Source organism: Carcharodon carcharias, chromosome 29 (assembly GCF_017639515.1).
Source record: "Carcharodon carcharias isolate sCarCar2 chromosome 29, sCarCar2.pri, whole genome shotgun sequence".
Lineage (NCBI taxonomy): Eukaryota > Metazoa > Chordata > Chondrichthyes > Lamniformes > Lamnidae > Carcharodon > Carcharodon carcharias.
In genome coordinates this window covers 4,978,746-4,998,172 of record NC_054495.1, presented here as the reverse complement: position 1 = coordinate 4,998,172, position 19,427 = coordinate 4,978,746, and the positions used below count along the sequence as shown (strand labels likewise).

The window sequence follows — 19,427 nt, the reverse complement described above, 5'->3', positions numbered from 1 at the left end:
TTAACATGCCCGAGTTACTGCAAACACTGCATTTAACATGCCCGAGTCTGTGCAAACACTGCATTTAACATGCCCGAGTCAGTGCAAACACTGCATTTAACATGCCCGAGTCAGTGCAAACACTGCATTTAACATGCCCGAGTCAGTGCAAACACTGCATTTAACATGCCCGAGTCAGTGCAAACACTGCATTTAACATGCCCGAGTCAGTGCAAACACTGCATTTAACATGCCCGAGTTAGTGCAAACACTGCATTTAACATGCCCGAGTTAGTGCAAACACTGCATTTAACGTGCCCGAGTTAGTGCAAACACTGCATTTAACATGCCCGAGTTAGTGCAAACCCTGCATTTAACATACCCAATTTAGAGCAAACACTGCATTTAACATACCCGAGTTAGAGGAAACACTGAATTTAACATACACGAATTAATGCAAACACTGCATTTAACATAAACGAATTAATTCAAATACATACCTGAGTTTGAGAGGTGTTGACACGTCTTTCTATGCAATTGGAAGAAAAGTATAATTTACACTGATTAATCTAAACTTTACCAAAATATATAGTCAAAATGTTCACATTTCATATGGTTGTACTTTCTGTGGGCTCTCTCTTTTACCTATTTCCTCTTTTGCTAAATGAAGTTCACTTAAGAACCCTCCCTCTCCCAATCTCCCCTCCTCTTTCCATGACAACTGTCCATCAGCAAACCAGTTGCCATTTGCTCGCTCCGGTCTTCCTGATTGGAACTGAGCACTTTTCCTTGTTCTGATGAACGGTCAGAGGCCCAAAACGGCAACTCTGTTTCCCTCTCTAGTGACACTGCATGACCTGCTCGGTATTTCCGGCATTTCCGGTTGGGGGACGCGATGACTTCATGTTATTTGTCACTGGGCTAGCAATCCAGAGTCCCAGGCTAATGCTCTGGAGACACCCGGGTTTGAATCCTCCCACGGCAGGTGGGAGAAATTTGAATTCAATGGAAACCCGAATTAAAAGTCTGATGATAACTTTACAATTGTTGTAAAAAAACCCCATCTGGGTCACTAACGCCCTTTAGGAAAGGAAATCTGCTGTCCTTTCCTGGCCTGGTCTACATGTGACTCCAGACCCACAGCAATGTGGTTGACTCTGAAATGCCCTCTGAGCAAGAGCAATCGGGATAGGCAATAAATTTTGGCCTAGGCAGTGACGCCCATATCCCAGTAATAAATTAAAGAAAAAATAATTATTGCATATGCTAATGAATACCATTCATTCCTTGTCAAAATCAACAATGGATGGACTGCGGAGATTCATCACAAAGGGGCATGTAAAATGGGCGGTATTGCATAGTGCGTGCATTGCACTCCTCACATGGTATGCAACTCCACTGGTTGCAACAGATATCTAAGTGATCAATGCACTAAAGCAAGCTTAAAAAAAAATTCCCTTTACCTTGAGTTTGTCGCTTCCTCCAAATTAATGCCACGGTCAACACAATGAGAACAACACCCACCACAGGAGCCGCTATTTTGATCATGTATAAAAATTCAGGTTTGCCTATGGAATTGGATTTGAAAGAAATAAGGACAATGTCATTGAAAATGGGAATTGGAGCTGACGGGATAGGCTCGGTGGTAAGTCATGTACACTGATTGTGGACAGTAATTATTGCAGCTCTCCCTCGCGCCTCTTTGATTACCAGGTTTGGTGGGGGATGTTGTTTGCATCACCTTCTCAAGGGCAATTAGGACTGGGAAATCAATGCTGGCCTAGCCAGCGATGCCCATATCCCGTGGAAGAATAAGAAAGAAGCTTCAATGAGGATATAGTTAAAGGGAAAACACAAGGGAAATGCAATTACATCCCGATTCATGTGCTGATTAATTATTTTTTCAATGGCCCTTAGAATTAGGCCAGGATGATCAACAGGAAATAGCTCATGGTATTCCATTGTCTCGTGTGAGGGAATACAATAAAATCCTTCAGATGTGTCCTCAAAATGAACCAAATTCCCTGTACTCGAGGAGCCCAAGCAATCCTGTAATTGCAGGCAAATGAGCAGAAAAATCTGCCTTTCTAGCCGTATGGAAATGAAAGAGACTATTTGAAAAGTACCTTCATATATAATTAATATACTTCATCTACAAGGCACAATGCAGGAGTGTGATGGATAGTCCCCACTTGCCTGGATGAGTGCAGCTCCCACAACACTCAAGAAGCTCGACACCATCCAGGACAAAGCAGCCCCGCTTGATTGGCACCCCATCCACAAACATTCACTCCCTCCACCACCGACGCACAGTTACAGCAGTGTGTACCATCTACAAGATGCACTGCAGCAACTCGCCAAGGATCCTCAGACAGCACCTTCCAAACTCACCATCTCTACCATCTAGAAGGACAAGGATTGCAGCCACGTGGGGACACCACCGCCTGCAAGTTCCGCTCTGAGTCACTCACCATCCTGACTTGGAAATATGTCGGCCGTTCCTTCACTGTCTCTGGGTCAAAATATTGGAACTCCCTCCCTAACAGCACTGTGGGTGTATCTACACCACAGGGACTGCAGCTGTTCAAGAAGGCAGCTCACCACCACCTTCTCAAGGGTGATGAGAGGCGGGAAATAAATGCTGGCTCAGCCAGCGATACCTACAAATCATGAAAGAATTTTTAAAAAATCTTCAGGTTGGCTAAGGCCACTGGTTATCAGGGTTTATAAAGCAACAGGACCTCGACAAGATTCAGGGTAAAGATGGACAAATGGTGGGTGCTGAAAACATGGCTGGCATTTGGGGTCTGAGGATCTATCGCTCGTTGAAATAAAGAAGTTGCATTTTTATAGCACCCTCCATGATTTCCACAGATCTCAAAGTGAACTCATCATCCCAATGACCTAATTTCATGAGTGGCCATTTATTAAATTCCAGCACTTACGCTTACGTTAACAAAATGAAAGGGAATTTGGCCCTTTCTATCACTTTATTTACATGTACCTACCTTTAGTGGTGTCTTTTAATATTATTTCCAGTTTGCCTTTCCCTGTCCCAAATGAGTTGGTAGCTTCACAGGTCCAGGTCCCATTCATCAAATTGCTCACTTCCTTTATGAATACACTTGCATTTCTAGCCTCCACTCCTTCTGGTAACCTTGGGAGAGCCAACGATGCACATGTAATTAATGCCTAGGTGATGAATATTAGCTCTGGCCTCCAAAAAGCATATACGCTCCACCAGATTGTATCGCTGGATGGTATGGGATGTTGGTCATGGTGTATAGTAGGGCATGAATGACATATATGAGATAAATGAGTTAAAGACCAATGTTCTGGCTCTAAATAGCAATGGGAAAGTCAAGATTGGAAGTACTGAGATAGAGGGACAATTTCAAGTACATTGACTTGATGATAAACACCAAAGTTATACCCAAGAATGCAATCCAGGTAGATTAGCATGAGGCATGAACAGTGATTTAACTAGCCCCTGTAAATCCAAAAGCATCAGCGTATAGCTGGAAAAGAAAATATCTGGTACGGTCAACAGAGTAGAGTTTTGCATCCATTGCATGTGAGATTTGGACTCTGTGGAAACAGGATGAGAGGGGGATTAGGGATTTTGAAATGTGGGTTTGGCGGAGGATGCTCAGAATCAGCTGGATGGACAGGAAGGTCAAAGAGTGGCTTTGGTCAAGAGCAGAAGTTCAGGAATCAAAAGGGTTGCCAAGTACAGGCAGAGACAGAATGATGAGCAAGTACAGAGATCAGAAACGAAGACCTGTCCTCAACTGAAGGAGGATTGAAGGTAAAAAGTGAAGAGGAAGATGAAGAACTGAATGGGTGGATAGCACTGAGATGTGGATGGTGGAGGATTGAAGAAAACCAGTGAAGAAACTAGACAATGTCAAATACCCCATTCAGGCGATGGTGATAACAAACAACTTATCATGGGTGACCAATCCTATATTTTGCTGTTTCCCAAAGTCGCCCATAATGTAAATAATCTGAAATTTTTCTGGTACAGAACATCATACAACAGTACCGCTCATCGCTGTTTGTTGAAGTCCTCCTGCATTTGGGGCCTCTCCCCAGGGCTGGGTTTATCAGCTCTTTTCCACCTGGGCTGCTTGGCCCGTTCTACACACACTCCTGTATTGTGGTCAATATTTACCCCCATATTAAAGCCATTCAATCCCACCGCCCCCCACTACCCCCATCATCTCATTCATAAATATTGCCTACATGATGATCTTACACACACTACATTTTATCCTTCTCCATCTGTGCTACCTTGGCAAGCAGAGGCAGATTCATTCTTAATGCTGTGTCTGGTCACTCGCGATGTTCACTCTATCCACCATGTCCTTAACTGACCCAAGGAAAAATTTACCCCCAAGATACAAGTGGTTATTTCGGTCCACTTGTATTTTGTAGGAAACACATTTTAAATGGATCTCCAGGTTTTTTAACGCAATTTATTTTTTTCAGGAACCCAAATAGCGAGGCATAAAATTGGAAGTGTGTTGGTGTTCCTTTGCGATTCAGTTGGCCTTTCTGCATCTCAAGTATGCAAAACTTATTACCACACTAGTTCAGCAAATGGCCTCTTGCTGCTCCAACAATCTGTATCTACCTGCCCACGGGTCACAGATCCTCAGTTTGGCCTTTCTGAAGGCCACTGAGGTACAGAGTCAGTCAGTGAAGGCTCATGTTAAACTCCCTCGCATGACCACAGCTTTTTCACAAATGTTTCCCTTAAAGCAGAGACATGTAAACAAAACCCGTGCGGAGAGGCCTATTTCCAGTTCAATAACCACATCACAAACCGTATGAAAGGATCTGAGCGATCCATGATCTACACAGTTTTGAAAATATACACAATGCAATTCTTAATAAATGAAGCGCATATTTACCGTGACCAAGTGTAATTTGTTGCTGGGGGATTGGCTTTGGCCTCGCAATTGAGGGTAACATCCCTTGTGTTTTCACTCCAGTTGCCATCATAACCTGTTATGGTCACTTCTGGTGGATCTAGAGAGGAAATTATTGTGTTCATGTGGTCAGTACATCCAACACAGTAGAGAATTCACATTGGTGCTTTTGTACAACAGGCCAGAGTGGCAGGAAATGGCAGGTCAGTAGCTCTGGCCCGTCCACATATTTAAAACAGTCTTTGCCATTCATGTTGAGTGAATCACATGTCTTGTGTGCAGCAATGATAACCTCAAAGGAAAACCACCGCAGTTTAACATGTCGCTTGAAAGTCGCTGCTTGCTCCGATTACCCATGATTCAGGCCATGAGGTTCATTCTGAACTGCAACATCCGGCTGCATTGATAGAGCAACTTCCACGTTGGAAAACACCCCACTCAGCCTAACCGTCCAAAGTTGAAGTGACCCCAAATTGCTGCAAACAAGTCTTTACGCCCAGAAAATGATGCAAGCTCCCTTAACTCTAACCTCCCGAAGAAAATGATCGCTCCTGAATTATTTAATATGTGCGGCTGGGGTTTACAAATGGGCGGCTGGCGAATCAACCACAACCGGTCACATTGAACCGGCCCAGCAATCCTGGAATCGAGGATATCCAGAAAATGTCAATTCAGCCAGTGAGGGAAGTTTAATACTTCTCTAGTTAGGGGAGGAGCTTGCTGTCTTGTTCCTCAACGGCAGCGCACTTTGAATTGGATTACATTATTTGTGTATTGCTGGAAAAAAGAGACATGTGGAAGATTTTTGTCTTTGCAAGAATACCAAAATAAAGGGAAAACAACGTGTGTGTGCTTGTGTGTACAGGAAGCTACATATATTAATACACAGAGCCCAATCAGAGTCCGCTTGCCAAACAACCAGCACTCTCTTCACATGCAGTATAAATTGTTGTTTTCACCTTATATCGGTATTATTGCTAGGTGTCCTGATGAGTGAAAGGTGAAAAGCTTCAACGTGCCTCTTTTTTTCTGCAATACTCAAGTTCTGTCCTCCCAAGCGACTATTGGAATTAATTTTCTTTGTATACGGAACTTACAGAGGATCGATAATTTTATCGTGTAATTATCTGTGCTGTTTGATGCTGGGTGGGAGATAATACACGTTACTGTTTGACCATCATCATAGTCATTGGGTGCCATCTTGTATAGGCTGATAACAGTTGCTGTCCCATTGTTGTTTTCAATCAGGGTTGTTGTATAGTTTCCATGGGAACCGGAAATCCACGTGATCTCGGCTGCTGGGTTCCCGTAGGCTGAAGTACAATTTGCCACTGGCACTTCTGAATCAGCAGTCCGTGCAGGAACCGGGATCGCCCTGTTATTGGGAATTGCTTGGGGAGATAAACAAGAAATTAACTCAACGTCTGTTTCAAACATGTCAGGAGCTTACAATTAATCCGGAGCAAAAAGATACAGAAACCAGATCCTGTCAATATTTACATGTCTCCATCAAATGTCCCAAATGCATCATGGATGATGTTACGGGTAAAGAGGGGACTGAGGTAAGAAAGTGAGGAGAGAGGGACAAAGGCAATGGGGGAATGGAAGGAATGAGCAGGAATATAAGAAGTAAAGCGATTGGTCTCAGTTCAGCCACGTTATTGCTCTCAGTCAGATCCAACTTGTGCTTATGCCCTACATATGGTGCCAAAGGGATGGGTCTTAGATGGGTCTGGGACTGGCGATGGGTGTTGTGGGGGCTGCTGGGTGCGGAAGGACCAAAGGAAATGGTCGGAGTACTGGGTTTTGAGAGGGTTGGGTAGTTGGGTGGAAATGCAGCAACGTGTGAGAAACTGGCTTGGCTCTGGGCACTGCCCCCATCTTTAGGCGGGGGGCGGGGGGGAGCAAGTGGGTGTCTTTGGCCCTCCCCCTCTCTGCATGAACATCACATTTCCCCACAGATGAATCTTCACGTGAACAATGCTCCATGTAGAATACACACCTAAAATCGTTAGATTCATTACTTTCTTATCTATTCCCTGAGGGAATAGATTGATCACGCAAATATACATTCCCTGATCCTCCATCTCCAGAGCCTTCAATAGAATTGATCCGTCCAGCGGTGAATGGTTTCTGAAAACGACCCGACTGGAGTACCTTTCATCTGGGACTGATATCCCGAATTTAGGATTATACACTGCGAAGGATTTATTCTCAGTGACCTTTTTCCATTGGATCTGTGTCAAATTTGAGTTGCTTTGTGTTATCTGGCATGGAAGCAGTACCTCAGTCCCAACAAGAGCGGTAAGGGTCACAGCTGTAACGTGGTTACTGGTTGTAGCTGCAGGAACAACAATAATTGGCGGGGTTAGGAAACACATTGGTAACTGATTTCTCCTCAATCCGAATCAGAGGCCCCCAAGGAACATTAAATCCTCAACAGGCATATGTGAGGAGTAAGAAAGTGCAGCTACACCTGTCCGACAGCCTGCCCACAAGGCTCCGCCCGGGGGAAATCTGGTCCCTGGCGGTCGCATTAAACGTGCGATATACCGTGACTCGCCCATTCTCCGCTCGGCCCGATATTCAGCCGCACTGGCACCAGCAGTACTGAATGTCAAGCAGAGCAACTGAATGGCGGCGCACGATCGAGGGGCTGAATGGCCTCCCCCGTTCCGATGTTGCTTTTCATATGCTAAATAAAGAACTCATTTTTCCTTGGGCGATTTCGCTTTCATTAATATTTTTGGCTTTAGCATAAGACTCTTCAGATACTGAAGCCGCCCATGTCCAAATGCAGCAAGACCTGGACAATATCCAGGCTTGGGCTGAGAAGTGACAAGTACCATTCACGCCACACAAGTGCCAGACAATGACCATCTCCAACAAGAGAGAATCCAGCCATCTCCCCTTGATGTTCAATGGCATTACCATCACTGAATCCCCCACTGTCAACATCCTTGGGGTTACCATTGACCAGAAACTGTACTGGACTAGCTGGACATAAAAATACTGTGGCTACAAGAGCAATCCAGAGGCTAAGAATCATGCGATGATTAACTCACTTCATGACTCCCCAAAGCCTGTCCACCATCTACAAGGCACATGTCAGGAGTGTGATGGAATACTCCCCACTTTCCTGGATGAGTGCAGCTCCCACAACACTCAAGAAGCTTGACATTGTCCAGGACAAAGCAGCCCACTTGATTGGCACCCCATCCACAAACATTCACTCCCTCCACCACCGACGCACAGTAACAGCAGTGTGTACCATCTACAAGATGCACCGCAGGAATGCATCAAGTCTTCTTAGACAGCACCTTCTAAACCCACAACCACTACCACCTAGAAGAACAGATAGATGGGAAGACCACCACCTGGAAATTCCCTTCCCAGCCACACACCATCCTGACTTGGAAATATATCAGCCATTCCTTCACTGTCACTGGGTCAAAATCCTGGAGCTCCCCTCCTAACAGCACAGTGGGTGTACCTACACCACATGGACTGCAGCGGTTCAAGGAGGTAACTCACCACCAACTTCTTAAGGGCAACTAGGGACGAGTAAAAAATGCTGGGCCCAGCCAGCGAAGCCCACATCCTGTGAATGAATTAAAAAAAAGCATTTGGTCCTATTTCAAAATGTTTCTCTGTCATTGTTCTGATTAATTTTACAGTTCTTCATAAATCAGGTAATTTTTCTCAGCTTACCCCAATGGCATTTTCCAGCACTTTTATCTGGTATCTGTATAGTTCTAGGTTACAGTTTTATTTCTATGAAGTGGTTATATTACTAAGACTCTTTCTCATTGACTTTTATTGGTGAGGAACAGAGAGCTTAAGTTGCACTTTATTGTATCCAATTCCTATTGTGGTACAACTGATAAAAGGTGCTCAAATACTAAAAAAGATGTAAATCCAACAAATAGGGACAATTATAACTAAAATAACAAAGCCTAATAAGAGGTGCAGGAAGGGCCTAAGAACAGCTAGGTTGGATATTAAGTGACTAGTGGGGGAATCTGGGCCCATTTTAAACATCTACACAGTAGACTAAATAGACTTGCTAAATAAGTTTTCACAGTGGGGGAAAGATGAAGTCTTTTTTATTTATTCATGGCATCACTGGCTGGGGCATCATTTATTGCCCTTGAGAACTGAGTGGCTTGTTAGGTCATTTCATTGGGTAACTATATTAGACTCATCAGGCCAGGCCATTAGTGAACCTGATTAACAATCAATAGACTTTTAATTCCAGATTTTTCCTTTTCATTGAACATAAATGTTGCTGTGTGGTGGGATTTGAGCCCAGATTTTATGGGTATTGGGGTTACTAGTCCAGTGAAATACCACTATGCCACCACCAAAAATACTTGAATTAGTGGATTCAATTTGCATTTAAGGAATGGCAGCGGCAAATCACAGGCAATAAGGTGGGAAAATCTCAAGGGTCTGACATGTTCCTAGGGGGAAATTGAAGGTGACTTCTCTCACAATTTTTCAAAGCTTTGGGAATCCGGCCTCCCAGCCATTGAATACTTACAATCGTAATTGCAATGGAGAGGCAGCAGCGAGCAACACACGAGGGAACGAGGGATCTGTCAGTTGAATTTCGGTTGTCGGGAAGCGATTGGGATCTGTTATTAGGGACCGAGTGGGGGAGCAGCTGAACAAGGTTACACAGTTCAATGAGAGTGGGTGTGGGTTAGGCCTGACTGAGCTGGTTGATTGGTGTTGAAGGGGGTCACGAACAATATGGGGAGAGAATATCTATGGGCATTGCCTGCCAAGCACGTCTATGATTTATCTGATAAATTCCACACAATATCTCCACAAGATGAAACATCCTCCTGGTATCGACCTTATAAAGTCCCCATCAGGATTTTATCTGTTTCAGTAAGATCACCTCTCATTCTCCTAAACGCTATTGGATATAGGCCCAACCTGCTCAACATTTCTTCATAGGCTAAGGAACTTACCAAGCCTCTTTCGACAGCACCTTCCAAACCCATGACGACTATCATCTAGAAGGACAAGGGCAGCAGGCACATGGGAGCTCCACCACCTGGAAGTTCCCCTCCAAGCCACTCACCATCCTGACTTGGAAATATATCATCATTCCTTCACTGTCGCTGGGTCAAAATCCTGGACCTCCCTCCCTAACAGCACTGTGGGTGTACCTACACCATAGGGGCTGCAGCGGTTCAAAAAGGCAGCTCACCACCACCTTCTCAAGTGGCAATTAGGGATGGGCAACAAAGTCTGGCCTAGCCAGTGATGTCCACATCCCATGAATGAGAAACAAGACCCTCATCCCAGGAACGGCTAACTGAAGACTCTTAAAGGAACCAGTGCGGGTATGATGGGCTGAATGGCCTCATTCTGCACTACGTGTCCTCTGCAACCACCTCCATCCAGATGGTTGGTGATGGTTAACTGCCTGGTGATCACATTTCTCTATTTGGGATCTGGACATTGTTGCTACCAGTCACTAAGATATTGGCCACATTTGCTGAGTCACAAGTAGACCTCGACAGTGCAAAACGTTGTTGAATGATGTTTCCACTGGAGTTTAGAAGAGTGAGAGATGATTTGATTGAAGTATACAAGATCCTGAAGGGCCTTGAGAAGGTGGACTTAGAAAGGATGTTTCCCCTTGTGGGTGAGTCCAGAACTAGGGGGCACCATTTTAAAATTAGGGGGCGCCCTTTTAGGACAGAGATGAGGAGAATTTTTTTCTCTCAGAGGATTGTGCGTCAGAAAGCAGCATCACTGAATATTTTTAAGGCAGAGGTAAATAGCTTCTTGTTAGGCAAGGGCATCAAAGGTTATTGGGGGTAGGTGGGAATGTGGAACTCAAAACACAAACAGATCAGCCATGACTTTTTTTTATTTGTTCATGGAATGCAGGCATTGTTGGCCAAGCCAGCATTTATTGGCCATCCTGAGTTGAGGGGGGGCATTTAAGAGTCAACCACATTGCTGTGGGTTTGGAATCACATGAAGGCCAGACCAGGTAAGCATGTTCCTTCCCTAAATGGAATTTTGTTTTTTTAACAAATGGTGTCATGGCCATCATTAGGATTTTAATTCCAGATCCCTATTGAATTCAAATTCCACCATCTCCTATACTAGGATTCAAATCCCAAGCCCCCAGAGCATTACTCTGGGTCTCTGGATGACTAGTCCAGCAACAATACCACACGCCATTACCACCGCATTTTGTTGGATAGTGGAGCAGACTCAAAGGGCCGAATGGCCTTTCCCTGCTCCTATTTTGTATGTTCCTCTGTACGATCGCTACCTATTCAATACATCCAGTTCGCAGGAGCCGGCGTCTGTATTTTCTCACCCAGCAGAGGTCCGCTTGCATTTTACACTGAGATAAAAACAAAAAACTGCAGATGCTGGAAATCCAAAACAAAAACAGAAACAGAAATACCTGGAAAAACTCAGCAGGTCTGGCTGCATCGGCGGAGGAGAGCAAAGTTGACATTTTGAGTCCTCATGACCCTTCAACAGAACTAAGTAAAAATAGGAAAGGGGTGAAATATAAGCTGGTTTAAGGGAGGGGGGGTGGGTTTTGTAGGGACAAGCAGCCAGTGATAGGTGGAGTTAACCAAAAGCTGTCACAGACAAAAGAACAAAGAGGTGTTGAAGGTGGTGATATTATCTAAAGGAATATGCTAATTAAGAGTAGAAGACAGGACAGATAAGGTACAGATAGCTCTAGTGGGGGTGGGGGAATACTGAAAGGTAGAAATAAACAACAGGTGGAAATACATTTAAAAATAATGGAAATAGGTGGGAAAAGAAAAATCCATATAAATTATTGGAATAAACCCTCCACCCCTGCCTGTCCCTCCGTCCCCACCCCATCTTTCAATCCCAGCCCCGGCTGTGTATTCACCATACCCCCTGATGTTCCCCTCTCCGACGCTGAACATTCAGTGCTCAGCAAAGGATTTAGTTTCATACCCTTATGCCCTCATCTCAATGAATTTCGGGCTCAGCACGATGCTGAACTCTTCTTCCGCCGTCTTCGTCTCCGGGCTCACTTCTTTGGGCAGGAGTCCTCTCCCCGTTCAATGGATCCTTTTACCCAGCTCCAATATTCTCCCTCCACCTGGACCCCTCCCTCTGGATTCTTATCTTCTATTGATCTTATCATTGAGAACTGTCGGCGTGACAGTAGTCATCTCAATTTCTCTGCTTCTCTCACCCATTCTAACTTGTCCCTCCCTAAACTTACTGCACTCTGTTCTCTCAGGTCCAACCCTAACATTGTCATAAAACCTGCTGACAAGGGTGGTGTTGTCTGGCGCACTGACCTCTACCTCGCGGAGGCTGAGCATCAACTCGCAGACACTTCCTCCTACCTCTCCCTGCACCATGACCCCACCACTGAACATCAAGCCATTGTTTCCAGGACTGTCTCTGACCTCATCTCCTCTGGAGATCTTCCTCCCACAGTTTCCAACCTGACAGTTGCCCAACATCGGATGGCCCGCTTCTACCTCCTACCCAAAATCCACAAACAGAACTGTCCCGGTAGACCAATCATGTCAGCCTGTTTCTGCCCCACGGAACTCATTTCTCATTATCTTGACTCCCTTCTCTCTCCCCTTGTCCAGTCCCTTCCCACCTACATTCGTGATTCCTCTGACACCTCATGTCACATCAACAATTTCCAGTTCCCTGGCCCCAACTGTCTCCTCTTCACAATGGATGTCCAATCCCTCTACACCTCCATCCCCCACCAGGATGGTCTGAGGGCCCTTAGCTTCTTCCTGGAACAGAGGCCCGAACAATCCCCATCCACCACTACTCTCCTCCATCTGAACTTGTTCTCACACTGAACAATTTCTCCTTTAACTCCTCTCACTTCCTCCAAATAAAAGGTGTGGCTATGGGTACCCACATGGGACCCAGCTATGCCTGTCTCTTTATGGGGTATGTGGAACATTCCTTGTTCCAGTCCTACTCCGGCCCCCTCCCACGACTCTTTCTCCGGTACATCGATGATTACTTCGGGGTGTTGCTTCATGCTCTCGTCTGGGCCTGGAAAAATTTATTAATTTTGCTTCCAATCTCCACCCCTCCATCATTTTCACATGGTCCATCTCTGACACTTCCCTTCCATTCCTTGACCTCTCTGTCTCAATATCTGGTGATAGACTGTCCACCAATATCCATTACAAGCCTACCGACTCCCACAGCTACCTCGACTACAGCTCCTCACACCCCTCTTCCTGTAAGGACTCCATCCCATTCTCTCAGTTCCTTCGCCTCCGTCGCATCTGTTCTGATGATGCTACCTTCAAAAACAGTTCCTCTGACATGTTCTCCTTCTTCCTTAACCGAGGTTTTCCACCCACGGTAGTTGACAGGGCCCTCAACCGTGTCCGGCCCATCTCCTGCACATCCGCCCTCACGCCTTCTCCTCCCTCCCAGAAACATGATAGGGTCCCCCTTGTCCTCACTTATCACCCCACCAGCCTCCGCATTCAAAGGATCATCCTCCACCACTTCCGCCAACTCCAGTATGATGCCACCACCAAACACATCTTCCCTTCACCGCCCCCCCTGCAGCATTCCGTAGGGATCATTCCCTCCGGACACCCTGGTCCACGCCTCCATCACCCCCTACTCCTCAACCCCCTCCCACGGCACCTCCCATTGCAAACGCAGAAGATGCAACACCTGCCCCTTCACTTACCCTCTCCTCACGGTCCAAGGGCCCAATCACTCCTTTCAAGTGAAGCAGCATTTCACTTGCACTTCCCTCAACTTAGTCTACTGCATTAGTTGCTCCCAATGCGGTTTCCTCTACATTGGAGAGACCAAATGCATACTGGGTGACCGCTTTGCAGAATACCTTCGTTCTGTCCGCAAGCATGACCCAGACCTCCCTGTCACTTGCCATTTCAACACTCCACCCTGCTCTCTTGCCCATATGTCTGTCCTTGGCCTGCTGCATTGTTCCAGTGAAGCTCAACGCAAACTGGAGGAACAGCACCTCATCTTCCGACTAGGTACTTTACAGCCTTCCGGACTGAATACTGAGTTCAACAATTTTAGATCATGAGCTGTCTCCTCCATCCCCACCCTCTTCCTGTTTCTTCCCCCTCCTTTTTGTTTTTTCCAATAATTTATATAGATTTTTCTTTTCCCACCTAATTCCATTATTTTTAAATGTATTTTCACCTATTGTTTATTTCTACCTTTTAGTATTCCCCCACCCCCACTAGAACTACCTGTACCTTATCTGTCCTGTCTTCTACTCTGAATTAGCACATTCCTTTAGATAATATCACCACCTTCAACACCTCTTTGTTCTTTTGTCTGTGACTGCTTTTGGTTATCTCCATCTATCACTGTCTGCTTGTCCCAACAATTCCCCCCCCCCCTCTTAAACAAGCTTATATTTCACCCCTCTCCTATTTTTACTTAGTTCTGTTGAAGGGTCATGAGGACTCGAAACGTCAACTTTGCTCTTTTCCGCTGATGCTGCCAGACCTGCTGAGTTTTTCCAGGTATTTCTGTTTCTGTTTTTGCTTTGCATTTTACCCTCTTTGGAGCAAGAGGGAAGCGGGAACGTTCCTTGAAAAATGCATCAAATGCAACATTCATATAGCAAATGTGAACCTTACCAGACAGGAGAAGAGCAATGCACGCAATAGAAATCCATGCCAGCGAAGTCATATTAAAGCGAGAAAAGCCGTCTTCCTTTCCTAATTCTACAGGAGCCAGTGACAGCTGACAGCCAAGGGTTGCTGGCCGAGCAACTCGACAAATGCAACTCACCCTGTTGCACTTATCAGAGAGGAAGCAAAATGTGTCACAAATGATACATGCGCAATTTTTATTTTCTCTCTCCCTCTATACAGCCCTGCGGCATTAGTTCCTGCTGAGAGCCGATTGCTTATCACAGCTATTGCAACAATCATTTACAGCAAGGTTCCTGATTTTTTTGCTGCAGAAACGTACTTTATTCATGGGAACCTCTGAAAGAGCATTCCAAAAAATTTCTAAATCGCCATCCCAGGGAGCACAATCGTATTCAGGCTTTCCACATAGATCACGTTGCACTCCGAGGTGCTTCAATGTAATTAAAGGGATGAGATGGACATTTCAAAATGGCTGTTACAGACAGTGCAATGGTGTTCAAGTTGTCTACATGGATGATGTTGCACTCTGAGTTGCTTCCATACAATTGTGATACATGCGGTAGTCACTGCATACATTCAATCTGAGTCATAGAGCCCGAGGTGTCTATACAATTCCCAGCTCCTCAGTGCACTGTAGCTGAAAGGTCTTAGACAGTGACCTTCCCCCATTTTGGCGGCTGCTCCAAGCTTTAGTGCATCCCTCAGCACATAGACCTGGGCCTTGGAATGTGCTGGTCTGCAACACTTAGTCGGGGACAACCCTTTGTAATGTTCCCGCACCCCATCTGAACTGGCTGCCCATGCACCAGCAGAGAATGTAGACATCTGCCCCCTCAGGTGGGAGGCCCCAGAGTACACACTGCAGGGCTGCATGTCCCGGGCAGTGTGAGTCGAGCATTCAACAGGCAAGGCCTCCCTTGGTAGTTGGATGCTGTCAGTTTGCAGGACTAGTTTGATCTGGGAAGCACTGTGCAAACACCTCAACACAGTTGATATTCCCCCACCTCAGTTGTTAAAAGTCATTCAGTTGCTTCTGGCATTGAGCCAATTTTTTTCAGTTAGATTGCATAATTAATACTTTGCTTAAACTGTGGCTAAACTTCCTCATTTGAGTGCAGCAAAATTGATATTTCCTTTGAGTTTGCATGTGTCAGCATTACTCTTGCAACTTATTTTGACAAAACATCTGTTTCTGCTTTGACCACTAACTGGGCAGCAGTAGCTGTAACCCGGGGTTCCACTCAGCCAAACAGAAAATCAATCACCCCAGCCCCCTCAAAGGGAAATGGATCAGTTACTTCAGGAGCTAGTGCTTGGCAGGAAAGAGGGCATCTGGTCCAATATTGCCTTTTTATTTTCATTTTCTTTTACCTGGGCTCGTTCTCCATTGTTTAGCAGGCAGTGGGTCATTATATGAGAGAGGGGCATTATATTGAGACAAATCCACAACAAACACTTGTGATAAACAGACTCCCTCATGCAGAAGCTAACACATTTTGTTGTTGAGAATGAATGTTAAAAGGAATCGCATATATGTATTGTTTTATTAGAAATGTTATTGGCCATTTGCAATTTTCTGAATAGCAACTTCTAAAATCTTCCCTTCTAATAAAGCACATTTTATTAATGAAACCTATAAAAGTACATTACACAACAGCTCAGTGGACGATACCAACGGACTGGTCATGTGGGCAGAAAAGTGGCAGATGGAATTCAACCTGGAGCAGTGGGAGGTAATGCATTTGGGGAGGGCAAACAGGGCAAAGAAATACACAATAAATGGGAGGACACCGAGAGGTGTAGAGAAATTGAGGGACCTTGGAGTGAATGTCCACAGACCCCTGAAGGTGGCAGGGCAGGTTGATAAGATGGTTAAGAAGGCACATGGAATCCTCTCCTTTATTAGCCAGTATATAGATTACAAAAGCAGGGAGCTTATGTTGGAACCTATATAACACATTAGTTAGTCTGCAACTGGAGAACTGTGTACAGTTCTGGTCACCTCATTACAGGAAGGATGTAGTTGCATTAGAGAGGGTACAGAGGAGATTGACAAGGATGTTGCCAGGACTGGAAAATCACGGCGATGGGGAAAGATCGGATAGGCTGGGGTTGTTCTCCTTGGAACAGAGGAGGCCGAGGGGAGATTTGATTGAGATGTACAAAACTGATAGTGGCCTGGATAGAGGGGATGGGAAGGGTGTATTTACTTCAGCAGAGAGGTCAGTGACTAGGGAGCATAGATTTAAAGTGATTGGTAAAAGATTAGAGGGGAGGTGAGGAATTTCCTTTACACCCACAGGGTTTGGGGGTCTGGAACTCAAAGCTTGGAAGGGTAGTAGCGGCAGAAACCCCTCAACTCATTGAAAAGGTGTCTGGATATGCACCTGAAGTGCTGTAGCCTGTAGAGCTGTGGATCAAATGCTGGAAAGCGGGATTAGGGTGGCTCGTTTTTCTGCCAGCCCAGATGTGATGGGCCAAGTGGCCTCTCTCTGTGCTGTAAACTTTCTATGACTTTATGAATCCAAGGGAGGTGATGGTGTAGTGGTATTATTGCTGGAGTAGTAATCCAGAGACCCAGGGTGATGGTCTGGAGACCTGGCTTCAAAGCCTATCATGGGTGACGGTGGGATTTGAATTGCATAAAAAATCTGGAATCAAAAGTCTAATGATGACCCTGAAACCATTGTCGATTGTTGTTAGAAACCCATCTGGTTCACTAATGTCCTTTAAGAAAGGACATCTGCTGTCCCTGGCCTATGTGTGACTCTGGACCCACAGCAAAGCAGTTGACTCATAAATGCCCTCTGAACAAGGGTAGTTGGGGATGGGTAATAAATGCTGGCTTAGCCCAGTGATTCCCATGAATGCAAAAAAAAAAATGATTTAAAGTTGACATTAGATAAAGTGCAAAACTGATTTTTCTTTTCAAAATGCAGCACTGTGAGGTGCCCCACTGCCGTTAGCAACTTGTAAACTCGTGATGATTCAACACTGAATAAACCTATCTCTGGCCCATTAACTGACGTTCCTCTTGATGTTCACAGAATCACAGGGTGCAGAAGGGGCCCATCAAGTCAGCACTGACACGAGAGAAACACCTGACCTACCTACCTAATCCCATTTACCAGCACTTGGCCCATAGCCTTGAATGTTATGACGTGCCAAGTGATCTCATATTCTAGGCTGTGGGAACAACTTTGCTCTTACAGTTTGAGGCTCCCTGCCTCCTTTGTAACCAGCTCTACCCAGGCTCCCTGATCATTTGATATGCCATGTTTATGTAAATGATGTGACTGAGCCCTCCACGTGTTTAATGAGCCTGGCTCATCGACCCCCTCACTTTGAACTTCCTCAGGTTGCCTCATTTCCACAATTGCCTCATTTCCGCTCGTCTCGGGTGACAGCCAGTCCTACGCCCTTTCTGGATACGATAGTGATCCTGGCTGCCAGCATTTCCATGCCTTCACGGGGTCGAGGGTCGCTTGTCCCTCAGAGGCAGTCTTATAAATAGATTGAGGAACCGGTTAGTCACAGTTGCCCGATCTCCTGAGGAGAGGCTCTGGAAATGCATTAAATTGAGAAAAGCTATTTGCATCTCTGCAAGTCTGCACCTCCCAGCCTCCAGTTCCTCTTCCACGCCGAATGGTGTGCGTGTTAGGGAAATATTGAACTCAATGCAGTGGTCAGCATTTTTCAGATCTTAATGTACAGACTTACAGCATTTTATTTTGTGTTTTCAGCTCCCCCACCTCCCAACCTCCACACCCTAAATTTACATGAGGCAAGCTTTTGCAGGCAGTTGGGGCCTCGTTCACTAAAGCGTTATTCCTATGTTCAACGGTGGTATTGTCACTAAACTAGTAATCCAGATGCCTACATGTAACTTCAGACCCACGAGCAATGTGGTTGGCTCTTAAACGCCCTTTCAGCAAGGTCAATTTGGGAAGGGCAATAAATGCTGGCCTAGCCAGTGACACCCGCATCCCCATGTATGAATAAAAAAACAAAATCCAATTCCTACATAAGCGGTGAGTTTCCAGACAGGCCTTATCAAGGGGAAGGTTATTGCTCAGTGTGTGATGAGCCACGGTACATTTCAGCTACTTACCTGGTTTTTGATTCATTTGCCCCAAGCACACACATATATACTTATATATATACATGAAATATATGAGGGGAATACATAGAGTGGACAGGATAAAATTGTTTCCCTTGGTGGAGGATTCTAGAACCAGGGGACATAGATTCAAGATAAGTGGCAGAAGGTGTAGGGAGGACATGAGGAAGAACTTTTACGCAGAGAGTAGTGGGTGTCTGGAATTCGCTGCCCAAGTTGGTGGTCGAGGCAGAAACTCTAAACTCTTTTAAAAAGTACCAGCATCTGCACCTTAAGTGCTGTAAGCTGCAGGGCTATGGGCCGGGTGCAGGGAGGTGGGATTAGAAAGGATGCCTGGGTGTCCTTGGGCTGGCATGGACATGATGGGCTGAATGGCCTCCCTCTGTGCTGTAATTTTCTACACTTCCATGGTTCTATTTATAATCCTGACTTCTCTGTACATAAAAACATATTGTTAATTTGGTTGAAGGGCTGTTTCAACCCAGCACCCTTGCCTAACACGTTCAGCCTGTGTACCAATTGTGGCATCAATGTCACTGTGCTCACTCCCTTGCTAAACGCAGAAATCTAATTGCAGAGCCTGTTTTCTCTTTGTGTGTAAATATATATATCGGAAGCGTGGAGCTGCTCAGCTGGGTGGACCGTCCATTATGTGAGTCATCCTGCTCTTTGAAAATTGCAACGGAAATAAGTAAAAGCAGCTGTCACCCGAAAGGTATTGAG

At 45.4% G+C, this 19,427-nt stretch overlaps 1 protein-coding gene across 2 annotated transcripts in view; it reads right to left on the bottom strand.

The window, feature by feature from the left end:
• The window catches only part of LOC121271105 (nectin-1-like), a 35,684-nt gene extending 20,987 nt beyond the window's left edge, over positions 1 to 14,697 (bottom strand). The window contains exons 1-7 of one of the 2 annotated variants that reach the window (XM_041176859.1): positions 14,567 to 14,697; positions 6,916 to 7,254; positions 6,011 to 6,304; positions 4,896 to 5,013; positions 2,988 to 3,136; positions 1,443 to 1,547; positions 480 to 508 (exon numbers count right to left, since the gene is read on the bottom strand). In XM_041176859.1, the coding sequence (XP_041032793.1) occupies positions 480 to 508; positions 1,443 to 1,547; positions 2,988 to 3,136; positions 4,896 to 5,013; positions 6,011 to 6,304; positions 6,916 to 7,254; positions 14,567 to 14,618 (1,086 nt within the window). In that variant the 5' untranslated portion in view covers positions 14,619 to 14,697. The remainder of the gene's footprint in view (positions 1 to 479; positions 509 to 1,442; positions 1,548 to 2,987; positions 3,137 to 4,895; positions 5,014 to 6,010; positions 6,305 to 6,915; positions 7,255 to 14,566) is intronic. The other variant, XM_041176860.1, reaches the window with a different exon arrangement.
• Between the last annotated feature and the right edge of the window lie 4,730 nt (positions 14,698 to 19,427).